Raw genomic sequence first — 17,410 nt, 5'->3', positions numbered from 1 at the left:
TAATTAAAGAAAACACACAGGTAGGAACAGGTATTTTTTATGTGCTTAAGGTAGCAAATTACATTTCTAAGTTTAAGACCACTTTGTTATCACAGTTCAGTATCTACATCTCCTATCTCCTAATTCAGTTCTGTTTCCAATGTCTTTTATTACTCCTTCTCTTTGTAATTAGGACGATGATAAATATTTGGTTGATTTTTCTTTTGCATTTAATATTTCAGTAACTTTCAGTGTTGTACTTTGTGATCTTGGAAGAATATCATAAACAAAACAGTATTACTGACTTTCTCTTTCCCCTTAAACGGGAAATTTAGTAACTGCTATTTGCTTCATTCTCCCTAATATCTTTCTGAACTCCTTCAAACTCCTACAGCACTCACTGTATTAACATTTATCTTACAATTTTACATGCTAATATCCTTCTTGCGGCACTAGTTTTTAGTTTTTTAATGTGATTATCTCCCTAGCTAGATTTTAAGTTATTTGATAAGAGCCTTGTTTTCAACTTTGCTTTTCCTGTACACCCTTAACTGCTGGTTTTATTTATTCTTTTGAATACTTACTTGTTAGCCATGTTTTCAACTTTGCTTTTCCTGTACACCCTTAACTGCTGGTTTTATTTATTCTTTTGAATATAGCCGCTATACGAAGTTATTACGAGCCATGATTTTGCACCCCCTTTTTACTATCCTTTCTATTTATTTACTCTCTACTTCCTGATGCTGTTCGCTTTTCTCTCTTGTCTGCACCATTGAGAATGGCTCGTTCATAATTTGCCTTCTCACAGCTTTATATTATTAAAAATTGAAATGCTTCTTCAAATACAAACATGTAAAATGAGTTCCAAATCTTTCCAATATTAAAATCAGAACTGTTTATGAACATTTGCCATTTAAAACATTAGGGACTATTAAAGATCATGTTTTCAAAGAACATGTACTACCCTGGGGAAATTTTATAGTTAATTACTAAAAAAAGCAGAATATAATAGTGGGGAGGTCATTTTATACAATGGGTATATATGAGGAAAATATATCAAAATGTTTCCAAATTTTCTAAAATGAGCATGTATTTTATTATTAGAAAAAAAATTACAAATGTTACTTAAGAAATAAAAACAAATTGATTTTTAATGTGAAATTAGACTTAATAATATAAAAGCATATCAGACAATGGTTCTCAATCCTGGTTCTGTAGTATGATCAGAATCTCTAGATATAGGGCCTGGTTATTGGTATTTTTAGTAAAGCTCCCCATGTGATTCTTTTGTGTGAATCAAGGCTGAGAACCACTGGTAGAATCTGGCACACAGAACACCTTAATTATTTTAAGTGGAGTCATGTGTGCATGTACATTTTTATCCTTGTTTTGTGATCTTTTTCTTCAGTAGGAACTTGCAAGTACCCTGTGCTTCTGGTATGGGTTTCCACTTTAATGTGGAAGACTTGACAGAAAATTTGGTTACTGCTGATAATATACATATCTGGTCTATGAAGGAGCTCCAAATAGTTAACCCACAAATTTCTTAAATTTGTCACTGGAGTGAAGTTAAGATATAACATATTCAAAATAGATGTTTAGGCACATAACTAAAAATATTCTTCCTCCTACCAAATAATGGTCTCTGATTTTGTTTGGGGCTTTAATTCTTGACCTACTAACATATTCAAAATAGATGTTTAGGCACATAACTAAAAATATTCTTCCTCCTACCAAATAAGGGTCTCTGATTTTGTTTGGGGCTTTAATTCTTGACCTACAGGATCAGCTGTGGAGTAGTGGTGCTGGGTCATCAGAGATAGTATACTTGTATTTTCTGCCCTTAGATAACTGAGAGACACTGTGTTTTATTTCAGGAAAGTAAATGTGCAGCAAGAAATGGTGAATTGATAATAAGTTGGATAATGCAAGGGGAAAGAAATTCTCTTTAGTATTTTCTTACTAACAGACTGAAGAAGACGTTAGTTCTTTGAGTTGCACTCACCCTTTGCAGTCATGTCAGTAGCAGAACTGGAGGCAGAGGTCAGGCTTTTGGATCGTGCATCCTAACAGTTCTTTGTATTGTGGTCCTTTTCCAGTGTGAGCTGATATAAATCTGTATTTCAAAGTTCCCTGGAAAGAAGTTTGCAGACTGATGTTATGAGAAGTGACCTGAATTTTCAACTCATATATCATAATTTTTTGGTAGGAAGAAGAAACTTTGTACAGCTTTATTTTTAAATGGCAGCCAGTTGCTTTTAGATGGTGCCATTGAAATATATCACATTTAAATTTTTTTTTCTGTTGTCATCTTCATTTTGACACTTAGAAGTCTTAAAGAAACGGTTAGTGATATTCTAGTTAAAATGTCAGTACCAATTTCTTTTCTAAATCTTGGCTATTATAGAGTTGGCAAAGTACTTTAAATTTGAAATATGTTAATAAAATTTTAGTTATGAGTTAAGGTATTTTCTTCAACAGAAATAGCTAGCTTTGGCTAGAGTGCAATGCCAACGAAATAGCTTCTTTATTTTGTTATAATGGAAGCTTTATCGGATTAGAAAAAGTATGAAATGAGCTGAAAGAGCCTTCATTGTAGTGGCCTTCATTATAATAGCCTGATTTATATGGTTGATTCTCATTATTATAAGTTTAATAAATTGTTACCTGAAGGAAAGCTTGAAAATTAAAGTTGATATGACATAGGTAGAAACTGAATAAATTCAGAATTTTATACTGCTGGTAATAAGCCATGATTTGTCTGAGGAAAACCCCTTTTAAACTTGAATTGTATTATGAGCTATTCTAAAAGTTAGCCTTTGGAGAGTAACTTTACCAAAATTCCTTCTTTTGAATTAACGTTTCTTACTCTGATTCTATGACTCCTGCTGAAGGCCTGTTCTCAGCCACAGCTCAGAACATTCTAGCTATCATTGCTGCTGGGAAAGGAGCCACAGGTTATGGAGGAAACTTGAGGTGCTGAGTCCATAAGTTAGGGATTTAGCATTCATACTTCAGTATATTGCTTAGTTCTTACTTCTTAAGAAGTTGATGACATGCTAAGCCCATGCATACCACTATTTTTCAAGGCTGGGCTGAAAAGTATACTTACCTGTAACAGATAAAGCAAACTTATTTTCAGGTTCTGATCCAATGTTATATGTTGCCTATTCGCTGTTAAATGCTCTTTGATACCTAGGTACTGCCTGACTCTTTGCAACTTGGCTAATAAGTCTTTCTATAAGTACATTAACTGGGGATTCCTATTTTCTGAATTACAAGAAACCTGAGATATTAGAACTGTGTAGAGTGGTTTTATGTAAACTCAGGAAGCAAAATTCTATGACAGTTGAGGGAATCTCGAATGAAAAAAAAAGTGAACGTATTTTAAGTGTTTGCAAAAGGCATCTTCAGTAACCAAAAACTAGATTATTTTCACAAATTTTCTCTCAGTTAAGGTAGTAGGCTTCATTTATCATTTCTCCTAATGCTCTATTGAATCTTGAACTCCCAACTACACAGATATTCTGTCCAAAATAATTTTCTTCCCATACCTCCCAAAAAGAAAAGCATCCCTAAAGGTTAGCTTCCTCATTTGAAGTTTTCACTGATTGAAAAATTTTTTGTCTGATTCCCAATAAACAAAAAACACAGAATATCAAACATTAAATAAATACTAATTTTTATTTAATACTAATTCTAATCAGACAAAGTTTGCTATTTAAGTAATTCACAAAATTATGAGATCTTTCCCACCTTTTCATATTTATTTAACAAGGCAAAACTCGTAACAGGCTATTATTTCTTGATTGTATAAATACCTTTTTGTGAATGTATGCCTCTTTACAAATAATTTTAATTGTTAATATCCCTAAAAATATGAAATGAATGTAGTCTAGTAAAGTTGGTGGAGAACATTTGTTATTGAGCCCCATTTTCTTCTCAACTTTAAATTATCATGTGGGAAATAAGTTGTAGAGCACTTTGGTTTATAAAACATGCGAATCAGGGTCAGAAAGCAAAAGAAATAGTTAAATGGACAATGCTTGCTCATTCTGGAGATCCAGAATGCTTTTCATGGTGGTAAGTTCTATTTCTGGCAGTGCTGATAAACTAGATATAACTGTAATGAGAAACAGGAAAGGAATGGGATTTTACCACTAATTGGTTAAATCAGATATAGAAATTTTATTAAATCTCAGGAATATCTTGTACCCCTGTGGTGATACAGTTAACATGGTTGCTGATCTTTGCTTAAGGGAAAGCTTAATAAAGGTGAAAATTAGTTTAAATGTTTTTTTAAACTTCTGCAAAGACTAAGCTGTATATATGATTTTGGATAATTTATCACATATAGAAAAGGAACTTGAGAGAAATATAAGATTATGGACTTATATTTCTCTCAACATTTCTAAGGAGTTTGACTCAATCTTTAACATAGTTGTAAACTTAAGTATCAAAATTACAGTATTAGTTTGAAAAGAGAAATTGATTTGTTATGTTTTTTGAAGGTTCGTTGAAAATAACTCAGTAATTTTCACTACTGCTAGTACTAATTAACTCTTATGTTTTAAGGAACCCAGTGATAATGGACCTCTTTTTACTGAATTAAAGTTCTACCAGCGAGCTGCTAAACCAGAGCAAAGTAAGAGATACAGTGCACATATGATCACACACTTAAAATAACCACTGTTTTTGTTTTCTGTTTAAGCCAAGACTAGACCATTATGTCTTATGTTATGACTTTGCTTTATAAATAAATTCCATTTAAATGTGATTTGTGTGAAAGAATTCTGGTTGTTTAATAGGTTTGTTATAGCAAGATTTCACCTATATTGACATACTTGTATAGAATAAAATTAATAAATGATATTTAGGAAATATTGTTAAATATTGAGAATTAACTCTAATCCAAGGATCTCCAAATCTTTTTGAGTATTTTTCTAACTTGGGGTTGATGCTGTAATTGATGAGATGGAACAGAGTTTCAAGGTAGAGAGCAGAACCTCTTCTAGCTACTTGGGTCCCTTTTGTCCTCCCTTCCCTTCATTTCCCTTCGTATCCCTTCCCCTCCCCTCTCCTCTAAGAATCCAAGGAGTCTCCTGGTAGGAAGGTATCAAGCTTGGCAATTTCCAAAGGAAGCCTTCCATCTCTCCTACATTTTGATTTCCTGGTTGAAGATTTAGATTGAGGAGAAAAAAATCTTTTAGATCGGTATAAAAAGTAGGTCGTCTTGTGGAAGCAAGTAAAGATTTACATAATTAGAGAGATTAACTGCAACATCAGTACTTTAGTTTTGATTTTTAAAAAAATGCTTTTTGTAGATTTTAAAGACAATGTTAAGGGCAGTATAACAATTTTGTACGTTAATAAAAATGCTTTGATTCTAAAGTACTTTATAAGTTATACTGTACAATTCACTTTTATGAGTAAAGGTGAAATCTTGTTACATGTATAAGTACATTCTGCTCTTAATGATTTTTTAAAAAAATTATCATTTATGTATAACAATTGAGATCACAGCATCTTTTTTAACTTGTAGTTCAAAAGTGGATTCGTACCCGTAAACTGAAATACCTGGGTGTTCCTAAGTATTGGGGATCTGGTCTACATGATAAAAGTGGAAAAAGGTAAAAAAATATACATGGTTTGTTTTTCTTCTTTTTTTGAGCATTCACTGTCTAGTTGTTTTAGTCAAGAATTATTCACTGTGCACCTACAATATTGCTAGGCCTTATTTTTTTTTGCCCTTAAAAATAACCCCCCCCATATCCTTATGCGAAAAGAGCATTTCAGGATTCCATTTGGTATTTCATATTACATACATAGTCTACCCACAGAAGATTAGAATTCTGTTCTTTATGAGGGTTTCAATCTAGCTGATGAGAGAAAACAAACATGAAACAACAATTAAGTGCTGAATTGTGTGATTCTGATTCTACATGTCTTAGGAGTTCAGAGAATGGAGAGAACATTGTTGGCATAGTTGAATTGGGGAAAACCTCTACTACTTTGGTGCATAATTGACCCTTTTAAAATACTTGAATAAATGAATGGGACTTCATGGAGTAAGGCTGGTAGCTGAAACTTAAAGAGTAGATTTAGTTTGAAATGGGGGTATATTATTTAGGGTGCTTTCAGCTGCAAGTAAAGGAAGGCTTTGACTCGGCATCTTAAGCAATCATCAAGGGCCCAGGTTTGTTATCTTGCACCTTTGCTCTCCTCTTCTTGGCTTTGTTCTCTGTTAGTTCTCCATTGAATGGTTTCGAGGTGGCTGCCCCATTTCAAGGTTTCACACACAGCCATGGTACCCCTGAAAAAGGGCAGAAAACGGTATCCCGTCCTGTAAGTTTCACTTTCCTGGCAAGGAAACATTTCCCAGGAGTCCTATGGCAGACTTACTGCCACACTGTCATAGCACATTTTACCATGTACATTCTTATCACCTATTTTATAATAAAGCTCAGAGCCAGTTAAACAGGGCTTTATGTGTATGTGACTCCTGTGAGGTGACAAGGGCCTGAGTACTCACTTTATGGAGTTATTGTGTTTTCTTAGTCAGAATTTTATCAGTGCTCATTCTTAAACCAGTCACTGGCAGGGGCATAGTATTTACAGTAATTGACTTGGTGAAGCATGTGGAAGAGGGTGGAATGCCTGAACCAAATTGGTACTCTGTTAGGATTGAGAGAGGGGTAGTTGCTGGGTAGGCAACCAGCATCATTTGCTTGGAATCCATGTGTCTCTTAGGGAGTGTGGGAGCTCCCTGAAATCACATGTAATATATTTTTTTTATGTATATATGGTTTTGCTGGGATAAGTTTCCATAGTTTTTGTGAGATTTTTCTGGAGAAATATTATAGAGCAACGATTATTTAAATATGTTGAGAGCAAGGATTCTAAAGTCTGACTGCCTAGTATCAAATCTGTTTTGTCCTTCACATTGTGTGACTTTGGGTAAGTTACTTCTTTTTGTTTCAGTTTCCTCATCTGTGAAATGGAGTAATAGCTACCCACTTAATAAGGAGGATTAAATGTAAAACTCTTTGAATATATGAATAACATATGTAAGTGTTAGCATTAACTCTCAAAAGGGTCTTTAGTCCCTTAAATGTTAAGACCTGTGGGTTTAGAAAATCATTGAAGAGGAGGGATCGCATCTCACGTGGGAACTTAACATGGACACAGGCAGGATAGGCTTCTATCCTGCTGCGTGCCCTGATGCCCATCTTTCTTTAGCAAAGGAAGAGGACTTGTGTGTAAAAGAGAGAAGAAAATAAACTTGGAGAAAGACTGAAGGAGATAATGACAATCCAGAGAGGAAAGAGCAGTTTGGAGCTGACATATAGTAGGTAGTCAGGAGTCACCACACACTATTGAAGAAGGGACAAGATGGCATGATGGTGAAAGTGACACTCGAGGACTGGTTTACATGGTGAGTTAGAGACTATCTAGAGGGTGGTGAGACAGGAGAAACCCTTACAGATGACTTGCTAGAAAGCAAATATATTTGATTGTGTTACATTCTTAAAAAGTCTTAGTTTACAAAAAACCACGTTTTGTAGAGATAATTCTAAGAAAAGTACACCTAGTGCTAGAGCATTTTTAGACTTGGAATAACACCACCCCACCTCCATAATTTCAGTATAAACTTCTTTAAAAAAAGTATATTGCAATAAAACTGAAACATCACTGAACAAATCTAGCATGATATTGATTGTACTTGACTCTGTCAGGTGGTGTCTTGGACTAGCTACTTTCTGTCTCTCAAATTACCTGAAGATGGGGATAATAATACTCACTTTATGAAGTTATTGTGGAAATGAAATGAAAACATGTAAATTGTAAGGGACACACAGTACAAGAGTACTTCAAAAAGTTCATGGAAAGATCTGTACTATCTGTTAATTCTATTTTGTCATGAACTGTTTGAAATACCCTTGTAAGTGCCCAGTAAATGTTAGTTGTAATCATCATTGAGATTATTATTATTGGTTTTATTTGTTTGCTTATTAGTATTTTTGTTTGGGAACGGTGGTATTTTGCTTGGGAGTGGTGGTTTATCTTTTCCTTTCTTTTTTTATTTTTGTTTCTTTGGTGGCTGGCTGGTATGGGGATCTGAACTCTTTGATCTTGGTGTTATAACACGGTGCTCTAACCAACTGAGCCAATGGGGCCATCCTGGGATGGTAGTTTTTCTTAAAGTCACCCACACTGTCTTAGCACATTTTACCATATACATCCTTATCACCTATTTTATAATAAAGCTCGGAGCCAGTTAAACAGGGCTTATGTGTATGTGACTCCTGTGAGGTGACTGGGGCCTGAGAGAGGTCGAAGGTTGACTCTAAGCTGACTGAGAGAACTTCCCTGGCATGGATCAGAGGTACCATAGAGTGCAGTGACTGGAACTAGATACACTTTGGTCTAAGTCTTAACACTTACTACTGGTGACCTTAACTCTTAGCCTCTTTTATCTATAAAATGATGTTGCTAGAAATGTCTCCTTTAAAAAGAGACATGTATAAAGTATTGAGAGTCATGTGTAAGGTATTGATTTACTTTTTAGGTTGAAGCTCTTAAAAATAATCATATTGGTCTTGTAAAAGTAGAGAAAAAGAAAGTAAGATCCTTCTTCCAGCCCCCTTCCCTGCCAGAAATCTGTACTTTTCTCTGTAACTCATTTGAATTAATATGTATATAATACTTATTAGAACAGTGTTAGGACTGTAAAAATGTTAGCTGCTGTCATTATTAGATCATTTATACTGATTTATATTTGTCATAACTTGCATGTTTTACCCAAGTCCCCAGAAAAGTGTACTTCAGAGGTTTTACTTTAGAAGAGTTACTTAGAAATAACTTTCATTTTACTACTCAGTGACAGAGTTTTCCAGAAGAATGTGGTAACATTTTCCATGCAGTGTACAGAATCATGCTTCAGTTGATGTTTATAATTTAGAAATGGTGAGGGAGATTACGGGATTGTTTAGAGTAGTGGCAGAGTTATCTGTGAATAAAAACAAAAATCTACTTAATGTGATGTGTTAATAGATCCCATGTTGAATTAATTGTTTTAGCCCTCTTTTAGACTGTCAGCAGAGATTTTATTTTTGTTACCTGTATATGATTATAATAATTACACCACTTTTTTGTAAAAGCAAACATGTACATGGGTCCTCTTAACCTTTTATAACCTGTTATACAAAGTAAATCAGGAAGTCAAAATTATTGTTCCCTTTTTATTATCTTAGAGGCAAAGGTACCAAGAAATCTTACATGAATGAATACATTTTGCAGGCAATTACTTGTATGACTGTCGACAAATTACCTCCATAGACTTGGTTATTTTATTTATTAAAATATTATAGAATAGGTATTTAAAAATAAATTAATGTTTTATTTATTAAAACATGTTTAGACAACATGATTTTTTATTCTCTTCCAGTTCAAAAATGGATAGAATCCTGCATTTTTTATTTGGCATGTTGTCTTTTAATGTTAGTTAGCTCTTGCCTTCCCTGTTGAACTTGTCATATTGTATTTTTATCATAGATGCCTATAACATGTAAGTGGGATTTTTGTATCCTACCGACATATATTTATTTCAGTTTGTGTAGTGCGTTGGTCAAAAGCATGGCTCTACCTCATACTAGAGGGCAAATTACTTAGTTTTCTTCTACTGTAAAATGGGGATGATAGGAGTACCTACGTTATAGGGGTGATGTGAGGTTTAAAAGCGTTAGTACATCTAAAGTGTGAGAGTAGTGCTGTGCTCACACCAAGTGTTCAGTACATGCTAGCTGTTATGATGATGATGATTCATAATCTTATCCCCATTGGAATGTATCTTCATACGTTTTGAATGTGGTCTTGGTTTTTCTGATTTATTGAATGATTTAACCAGACAAGTTGGAATCTGAAAAACCGTTGACGATAAAGGTGGACCTCGGAGCAAAAACTGAAAGTTTACTGCAAATAGGTGATGCTTTTCAGTGATACTGAAATACAACAAACTTATGGTTATTGAATCTTAGGATTTGAGTGCTAGAAAAGACCTTAGAAAGGGTGAGTCTCTGCTTTCTCATTTCATTCCTGTGAAAATTTAGGCCAAAGGAAGTGATGTAACTTGGCCAAGGTAACATAGCTAGCTGGTTAGTGGCAAAACCAGAAATCTTTGTATTTTTCCCAAATTTATTCTTCCCCAAATCTTGGCCATTGAGTGTTTAATGTACAATCCTTTTATACCATCTAAACAATTTTATTGAATTTAACTATTGTTACAGCATCTTGTGACAGTCTTGATTTTAACAGAATGTTGATACTGCTGAAATGTGTCTTAAAAATAGAGAAAAACAGTCACAGGAAGGAAGCTAATGTCTAGAAACATAAATTAACTTTAGCTATGAGAAAAATCATGCTATCATTTTTATTCTGATTGTTTTATTTTTAATGTGAGCAAATCTGTTGAGTTCTTTCTGTAGGCATTACCTTAAATTGAATATTGTTTCCTATAGCTAGCTGAGATCAGAAAGAGGCTTTCCAGGTAAAAGGCAGGACAGGAAAGCACTCTGAACTCTTGAGATTTCTAGTTGGGAGAAATTGTTTCAAATATTTGTATTTCTTTCTTTTTTTCAGAATACTTTCTTACTAAACATTGTTTTGAAAAAATTACTTTGAAAGGAGAGTACTCGTTGCAAAGTAGGTTTTTTAGTTATTTTGTTCATTGACTTTTCTTGTTTGTCTTCAGTTATAGGTTTATGATAATGGATCGCTTTGGGAGTGACCTTCAGAAAATATATGAAGCAAATGCCAGAAGATTTTCTCGGAAAACTGTGTTGCAGCTGAGCTTAAGAATTGTACGTGAGCTATGTTCTTCTTGTTTAAAAAAAATATGTTTTTAATACAGTAAAGGCTAGTTTGTGTTGAAGCTTGGTCCTCTGCTGGTTAGCATTAGGTACTGCATTAATTTATTCTGTATGATGCTTTCATAGCTGGATATTCTGGAATATATTCACGAGCATGAGTATGTACATGGAGATATCAAGGCCTCAAATCTTCTTCTGAGCTACAAGAATCCTGACCAGGTAGTTTTATAACTTTTTTTGCTATTTGAAATGTGTTGTTTGAAAACAAATATGGTTGCTTTGAACTTTTGAACCGATAGAGAGAAGTTTTACTTTTTGAAGTAGATAAGGTAATAATATTTCTTGACACTTTTATCTAGTTAACATTCTACATTTTTGATGTGATTTGTTGGCACTTTATCAAGTTGGCTATTTTACCCTAAATAATATTCAGAAGAAGTGCTTGTGATACAAAGTGAATTTCAAATAGCGATTTGGGGGTGGAAGCTTAAAATTATATAGTATACCAGTGAATTATGTTTGCCTGTCTGCTTTGTCACTTTTTTTATTTCCTTTGTTCAAGAAATCCATCAAATATAAGTGTTCTGTTACTTGGAAAATTTGGTCTTTAACATGTTGATTATTCAAATCAATTGGTTTACAGAAATATCATAGCTGTCTAAATTTGTATACGCTTAGTGTTTAGAATTCAAATGTGCATTTTTTTTAGTTTATTACATTCTCTTTGTAATTTTTACTTTCTAAGGAAAGGAGGAAAGCTAATGTTATACCTTTATTTGGGTCAGTAGAGGGATCTATACAATTTTCTTATAGTTGTTTCCATGATTTTGGTAAAAGTAAGGTTGACATTCATAGTTGGGCCACTGTACTTAATGTATGTTTTCACTTCTTACTTGATCTTGTATAAAAAAATATGATTTAAATGTGTTGGTTACTTCGGTAATTGTGTAATTATTTTTCAGTACTCTATACTTCTTTCTTCTTTCTCTCAAAGCTACCTTTAACTACCTTTACTTAGTTTTTCCTTTCCTTTGGCTCTTCTTTCTTTTTCTTTCATCTTATATTTTTGCTTCCCTTTCTTCCGTGTTGGTTATGGTGGGTATAGGGGATCTATGTAAAAGTAACAGAAGAAAGTTGCTATACCATAGCATGCTAATGAAGAAATCTTAAAGGCAGTCACAAAATTCATCTTAGCTCTTTCCAGCCATCTTGTTTTAGATGGCTTCTAGGTTAAAAACTAAAAAACAAAACACAGCTAAGGACCTGAACAATAAGGGTTTCACTAATTGAAGTAGATTGGACTTGTACAGTATAAAATATAAAAATACAACTTATTTCAGTTTGCACTTGACTAAAACATGCTGCCTTTTGTTTGTATGGAAATATTTTGCAGCTCTGTTATCCTTTGGGCATATGTTTTGGATGGGATTATTTTTCCAGGATTGGATGTATGTGCTAGATCCATCCTCATATTTTTATTTCAGTTTTCCTCTTGTGCCCAAAAGCATACATTTGTGACAGTTACCCAGAATTAAAGGTGTAATATGTGGCTGCAGAGTAGAAGAAGGCCAAATTTGTTAATCAGACCCACATGTATATGCCTACAGATTTGTGTATATATAATATTAAAATTTAGTTTTGATTATGAAGACTTGACTTTAATGAATAGTATGTAGATAAGAGCCTTATCTAAAAGTTATTCACATCATTATTATAATCTGTGAAATACTTCTATGAAGTAAATTGGTATTTAATTATTTTACAAGTGACAAAATAGAGGAATAGAAGATAAATAATGTATCCTATGTCAGCTCCGTTAGCAGCCTTAAAATCGATATGCTTTTCTATATGGAAAGTGGCTGTTGTTTTGCAACAAGCATTGATGGTTTACCCTGCGCTCAGTTTTATTTTAGACTCTGTAAGAAGTAAAAGATTTGTCGTTCTTGCTGAAGATGAGAAGCCAAGATTACTTACAAGTATAATGTATACTTGTCTAAAAAATATATAAAGTCAAGTGATATTATTCGGACTGTAGCTACATGGTCATTTAATATTTTTATTAAAAATAAAAAATCTTTCAGAATTAAATATTTGCTGTTGTTTGCATTTTGGATCTAGCTTGTTTGGGGTGCTGTAGTATGGTCTTATGGGTGAATCCATCCTCAAATGACAGTATTTTGTTTCTGTGCTTTAAAGGAGTATATGTGCAATGATTTTAGCTTTAATTTGTCATGGTGCTTGAAAATTTATAGGTGTACTTGGTAGATTATGGTCTTGCTTATCGGTACTGCCCAGAAGGAGTTCATAAAGAATACAAAGAGGACCCCAAAAGATGTCACGATGGCACTATTGAGTTCACCAGCATCGATGCGCACAATGGCGTGGGTATGTCAATGGCTGTTGAATGAGAAGTACGCTGCTAATGTTTTCAATCACAGTCCTGCCTGGTTCTTAATTACGCATAAAGAAATAGGTAGATAAATAAATAAGAATTGAAGAGGCAAGGCAGGATGAGAAAAAAGACAGAGGTTTTACTTCTGTAATTGTGCCACAGTTGTATTCTTGTGTTCTTTTCTCTGTCCTCTTCTCTCACCCTTCAGAGATAACCAAGAAGGTTGTAATGGTATGGTGGTTCGCTCAGCTGCAGCAAGGATTTCTTTAGCTTAATCAGAATGTTGGTTTATTTTTGTTTTTTTTTTTTCTAAAGTTGGTGGTTCGCTCAGCTGCAGCAAGGATTTCTTTAGCTTAATCAGAATGTTGGTTTATTTTTTTATTTTTTATTTTTCTAAAGCCTGTAAGTTTCTTATGCAGGTGCAACTTTATAATAGGTAACTTTTATTTTGTCACCTATTGTTAGCTTATTTCTTCAGCAGTCATTTCTTTTTTCTGTGCCTAACACTGAAGGGTCTCAAACACCTTGTTGGCTGGGCCTCTCAATAGTATATAAGATTTTTTTATGTCTTCAAGTTTTCCAAGGGCAATATTAAATGTATTATTCTTTTATAATTTATTTCTTTGACTTATAGTCTCAATTTGAAACCCTAAAGTTTACCAATTTGGGTGTTAAAAAGTAAATTATTAGTTGGAGGTAAATTATTTCTTTTATACTGCCTACTGTTCAATATTTTTATTAAATGCAGTCAAAATTTTGTGAAAAATGGTATCTTATTGCTTTATATATACTCGAAATTATACATTAAAAATTATTTCAGTATGCCTAACCTTTTTCTTTTGTATTTGTAGCCCCATCAAGACGTGGTGATTTGGAAATACTTGGTTATTGTATGATCCAGTGGCTTAGTGGCCATCTTCCTTGGGAGGATAATTTGAAAGATCCTAACTATGTTAGAGATTCTAAAATTAGGTAATGGAGAACTTAAAATATTTTGGGTAAAATCATGGTGAGGCAAATGTTTTTAGTCAGAATTTCTTGATGGGAACTGTAGTTTTATCTGATACTAATGTAGAAATAAGAAGGTACTTGTTAAACAGTAAGTTTCTTTGGTCTTTTGTTGAATTTATTTTAGAAGAATGTCTGCAAGCATATTTAGGATGTGGCACAATGTTGGTTAATGTGCTATTTACTGTTATTAAATATTAATGATATTCTGTGACATCAAGCTTCAAATAATGACTAATTCTTTAATTTTTAACAGCTACAGAGAAAATATTGCAGGTTTGATGGACAAATGTTTTCCTGAGAAAAACAAGCCAGGTAAGAAAAGACTTAAATGTTTATAGAGATTTTGTTTTCTTGGGGTGGAGGAAATGTGTGATTTTCATGGAATATTCCTTAATGTAAGAACATAGGTATTTTTAAATGCAATTATTGAACTGCTGTTGTCAAAAAAACACTTCCTATCCAAAGTTAGGTTGTTAAATGAATTCTTGATCCTTATTCAATTATTATTCAGTGCTTTTGGGAAAGGGAGCAAATTCATTTATTCATTCAACTAGCATTTATTAAGGCTTTATTGTATGTCAGGGACTGTTCTAGGCACTGGGGATACATCAGTGAACAAAACAAATAAAAAATCCCTGCCCTCATGAAACTTAACGTTCTAATTGGGAGAGACAGATGGTAAATAAGTGAGTGAGTTTTATAGTAAGTTACATGGTTAGTACTGTGGAAAAAGAAGAAAACTGGGAATAACCCTCATGAAACTTAACGTTCTAATTGGGAGAGACAGATGGTAAATAAGTGAGTGAGTTTTACAGTAAGTTACATGGTTAGTACTGTGGAAAAAGAAGAAAACTGGGAATAAGATTGGGGCTGTGGGAATGAGGTGGGAAGTAAAGTGGGGAAGAGAACTGAAGTTTTAAATAGGGTGGCCAGGGTCAACATCATTGAGAAGTGACATTTAAGCAGTTGTAGGAAGGAGGTGAGGGGGTAAGGTAGAAGTCCAGGAGGAGTGTTCTAGCAGAAGGGACATATGTTCCACTCCTTGTAGGACATCATGAGGACTTTGCCTTTACTTTGAACAAGAGTGTAAGATTTGAGATAGAAGAGTGACATGAATTGTGTTATCTTTAAGGGGACTCTCTCTAGCTTCTGTTGTGAGGATACACCACTAAGTGAATGAGGAAAGGCATAAGCAGAAGGCAAGTTAAGAAGCTACTACAGTAGTACCAGCAAAGGAAGTAGCAGTGGAAGTAGTGAGAAGTAGTCAGTGTGGATATGTTTTGAAGTCTTTTTAAGTTTTTGCTGAGTTTTGTTTTTTACAGGGAGGTCTGCCCTGACTTTATGCTATTGAAAATTGCAGACCAACACCCATAACAATAAATACAATATAGCCTTCTTAGAATTAGCTCTTGTGCCTCCTACCAATCAGTAGTAGTCTCTCACTCCTGGCCTAATGACTCTTCCATTGTCAAAGATTTGTTTTTGAAATGTACGGAAATGGAATCATACAGTGAACAAAATAGATAAAAATCACTGCCCTCGTGAAATTAATGTGTAGTTCTGTTAGTGTCCCTTTTCTTTCACTTAGTGTTATATTTGTAAAATTCATCCCCATTGTTGCGTGTTTAACAGTAGTTTATTTTCATTTCTATATAGCATTTCATTGTATTTCTATACCATTATTTATTTATCTATTCTACTGTTGGGTTGTTTCCAAATTTTGACAATTATAGATTGCCAATTATACATACAGATATGTAGTCTACCTGCAGTTGATTTCTTTGTATTATATGAGCAGGGATCAAATTTGTTCTTCACCCCCTTATGTATATCCAGTTGACCCAGCAGCCTTTCTTAAAAAGGCCATACTTTTCCCTGTGGTGTCACCTTTGTCATAAATCAAGTGTGGCTCTATGGATCTATTTCTGGACTCTTCTGTTTCAATTGTTCTTTTTGTCTATTCTTGGGCCACACTGTTTCTTTCTTTTTTAAATTTTTTTACTTAATGTTTAGATAGAAAATTATTTTCTCAATATACACACAAAGGAAAACATCACAAATTGAATTTAAAGTCAATTGATAAGGAACAGATTTAACACAAAGATTAACATGCTTAATGCATAAAGAACTCTTAAAAATGAATTAGAAAAATCTTAACAGAAATTTGGTGAAGGACATGAGCAGACAAGTCACACGCCCAAAAGAAACACAAGTGGCTAATAAATACATTCTATAATAATGTTCATAGAAATGTAAATTAAAACAGAAAAATGATATTTTTCCTTTCTTAGACTGAGAAATATGACATGGTATAATACTGGCAGTATGAGAGAAACAATGTCAGAATCTTCTAATATAAGTATAAATTGGTAAAACTTTTTTGAAGAACAGATTGGATTCATAAATAGAAGTCTTTAGAATGTTCATACACTTTCAATCAATTATCCTACTTCTTGAAACTGTAAGCAAATAATCAAAGGAAATATATTGTTTTTAAATGTGGAAGGTAGTTATGTAAAGGCCAAAAAATGGGAATAAACTGAATGTCCAACAATATGAGAATGGCTAAATAAATTATGGACCTCCATAAAATGTAATATAGTGCAGTTATTAAAATCATAATTTTGCAGAGTATTTAAGACAAGTTTTCAAGATATAACATTAAGTGAAAAAGCAGGATGAAAAACTGCACTAACTAAAAATAACTAGGTATGTTTAAACTCCAGATAGGGCTGGCCTGGTGGCGCACTGCTATAGTGCGCCGCCGCGTTCCCAAGCGGCGAGGGTTCGGATCCCACATACAGACTGGCCGCTCACTGGCTGAGCGAGGTGCGGGCGCAACACCGAGGGTTGCGATCCCATTGCTGGTCCCGCTCCAGTACGGGCGCGACACTGAGGGTTGTGATCCGTTGCCTGTCACGAAAAAAGACAAAAAGGAAAAAAAAAAAAAAAACTCCAGATATCATGAGACTTCACCTCTGACTACTTTAATATACATACTATAGTCACAATGAAGTTATCACTAAGAATGTGAATGAGGGGCCGGCCTGTGGCTCACTCGGGAGAGTGCGGTGCTGATAACACCAAGGCCATGGGTTCGGATTCCATATAGGGATGGCCGGTTTGCTCACTGGCTGAGCGTGGTGCTGACAACACCAAG

General features: G+C 34.0%; 1 protein-coding gene across 2 annotated transcripts in view; it reads left to right on the top strand.

Annotated features, from left to right (window-relative positions):
• Window positions 1-17,410, top strand: part of VRK1 (vaccinia related kinase 1) — a 54,129-nt gene that overhangs the window by 8,506 nt on the left and 28,213 nt on the right. For both annotated transcript variants that reach the window (XM_008570025.1, XM_008570024.1), the window contains exons 3-9: window positions 4,555-4,624; window positions 5,522-5,609; window positions 10,730-10,838; window positions 10,974-11,066; window positions 13,100-13,232; window positions 14,091-14,211; window positions 14,504-14,562. In XM_008570025.1, coding sequence (XP_008568247.1) covers window positions 4,555-4,624; window positions 5,522-5,609; window positions 10,730-10,838; window positions 10,974-11,066; window positions 13,100-13,232; window positions 14,091-14,211; window positions 14,504-14,562 — 673 coding nt within the window. The remainder of the gene's footprint in view (window positions 1-4,554; window positions 4,625-5,521; window positions 5,610-10,729; window positions 10,839-10,973; window positions 11,067-13,099; window positions 13,233-14,090; window positions 14,212-14,503; window positions 14,563-17,410) is intronic.

This window comes from Galeopterus variegatus, unplaced genomic scaffold (genome assembly GCF_000696425.1).
Source record: "Galeopterus variegatus unplaced genomic scaffold, G_variegatus-3.0.2 Scaffold559, whole genome shotgun sequence".
Taxonomy (NCBI): Eukaryota; Metazoa; Chordata; class Mammalia; order Dermoptera; family Cynocephalidae; genus Galeopterus; species Galeopterus variegatus.
The sequence above is the reverse complement of the archived record's forward strand: the minus strand, read 5'-3'. Positions and strand labels throughout refer to the sequence as shown.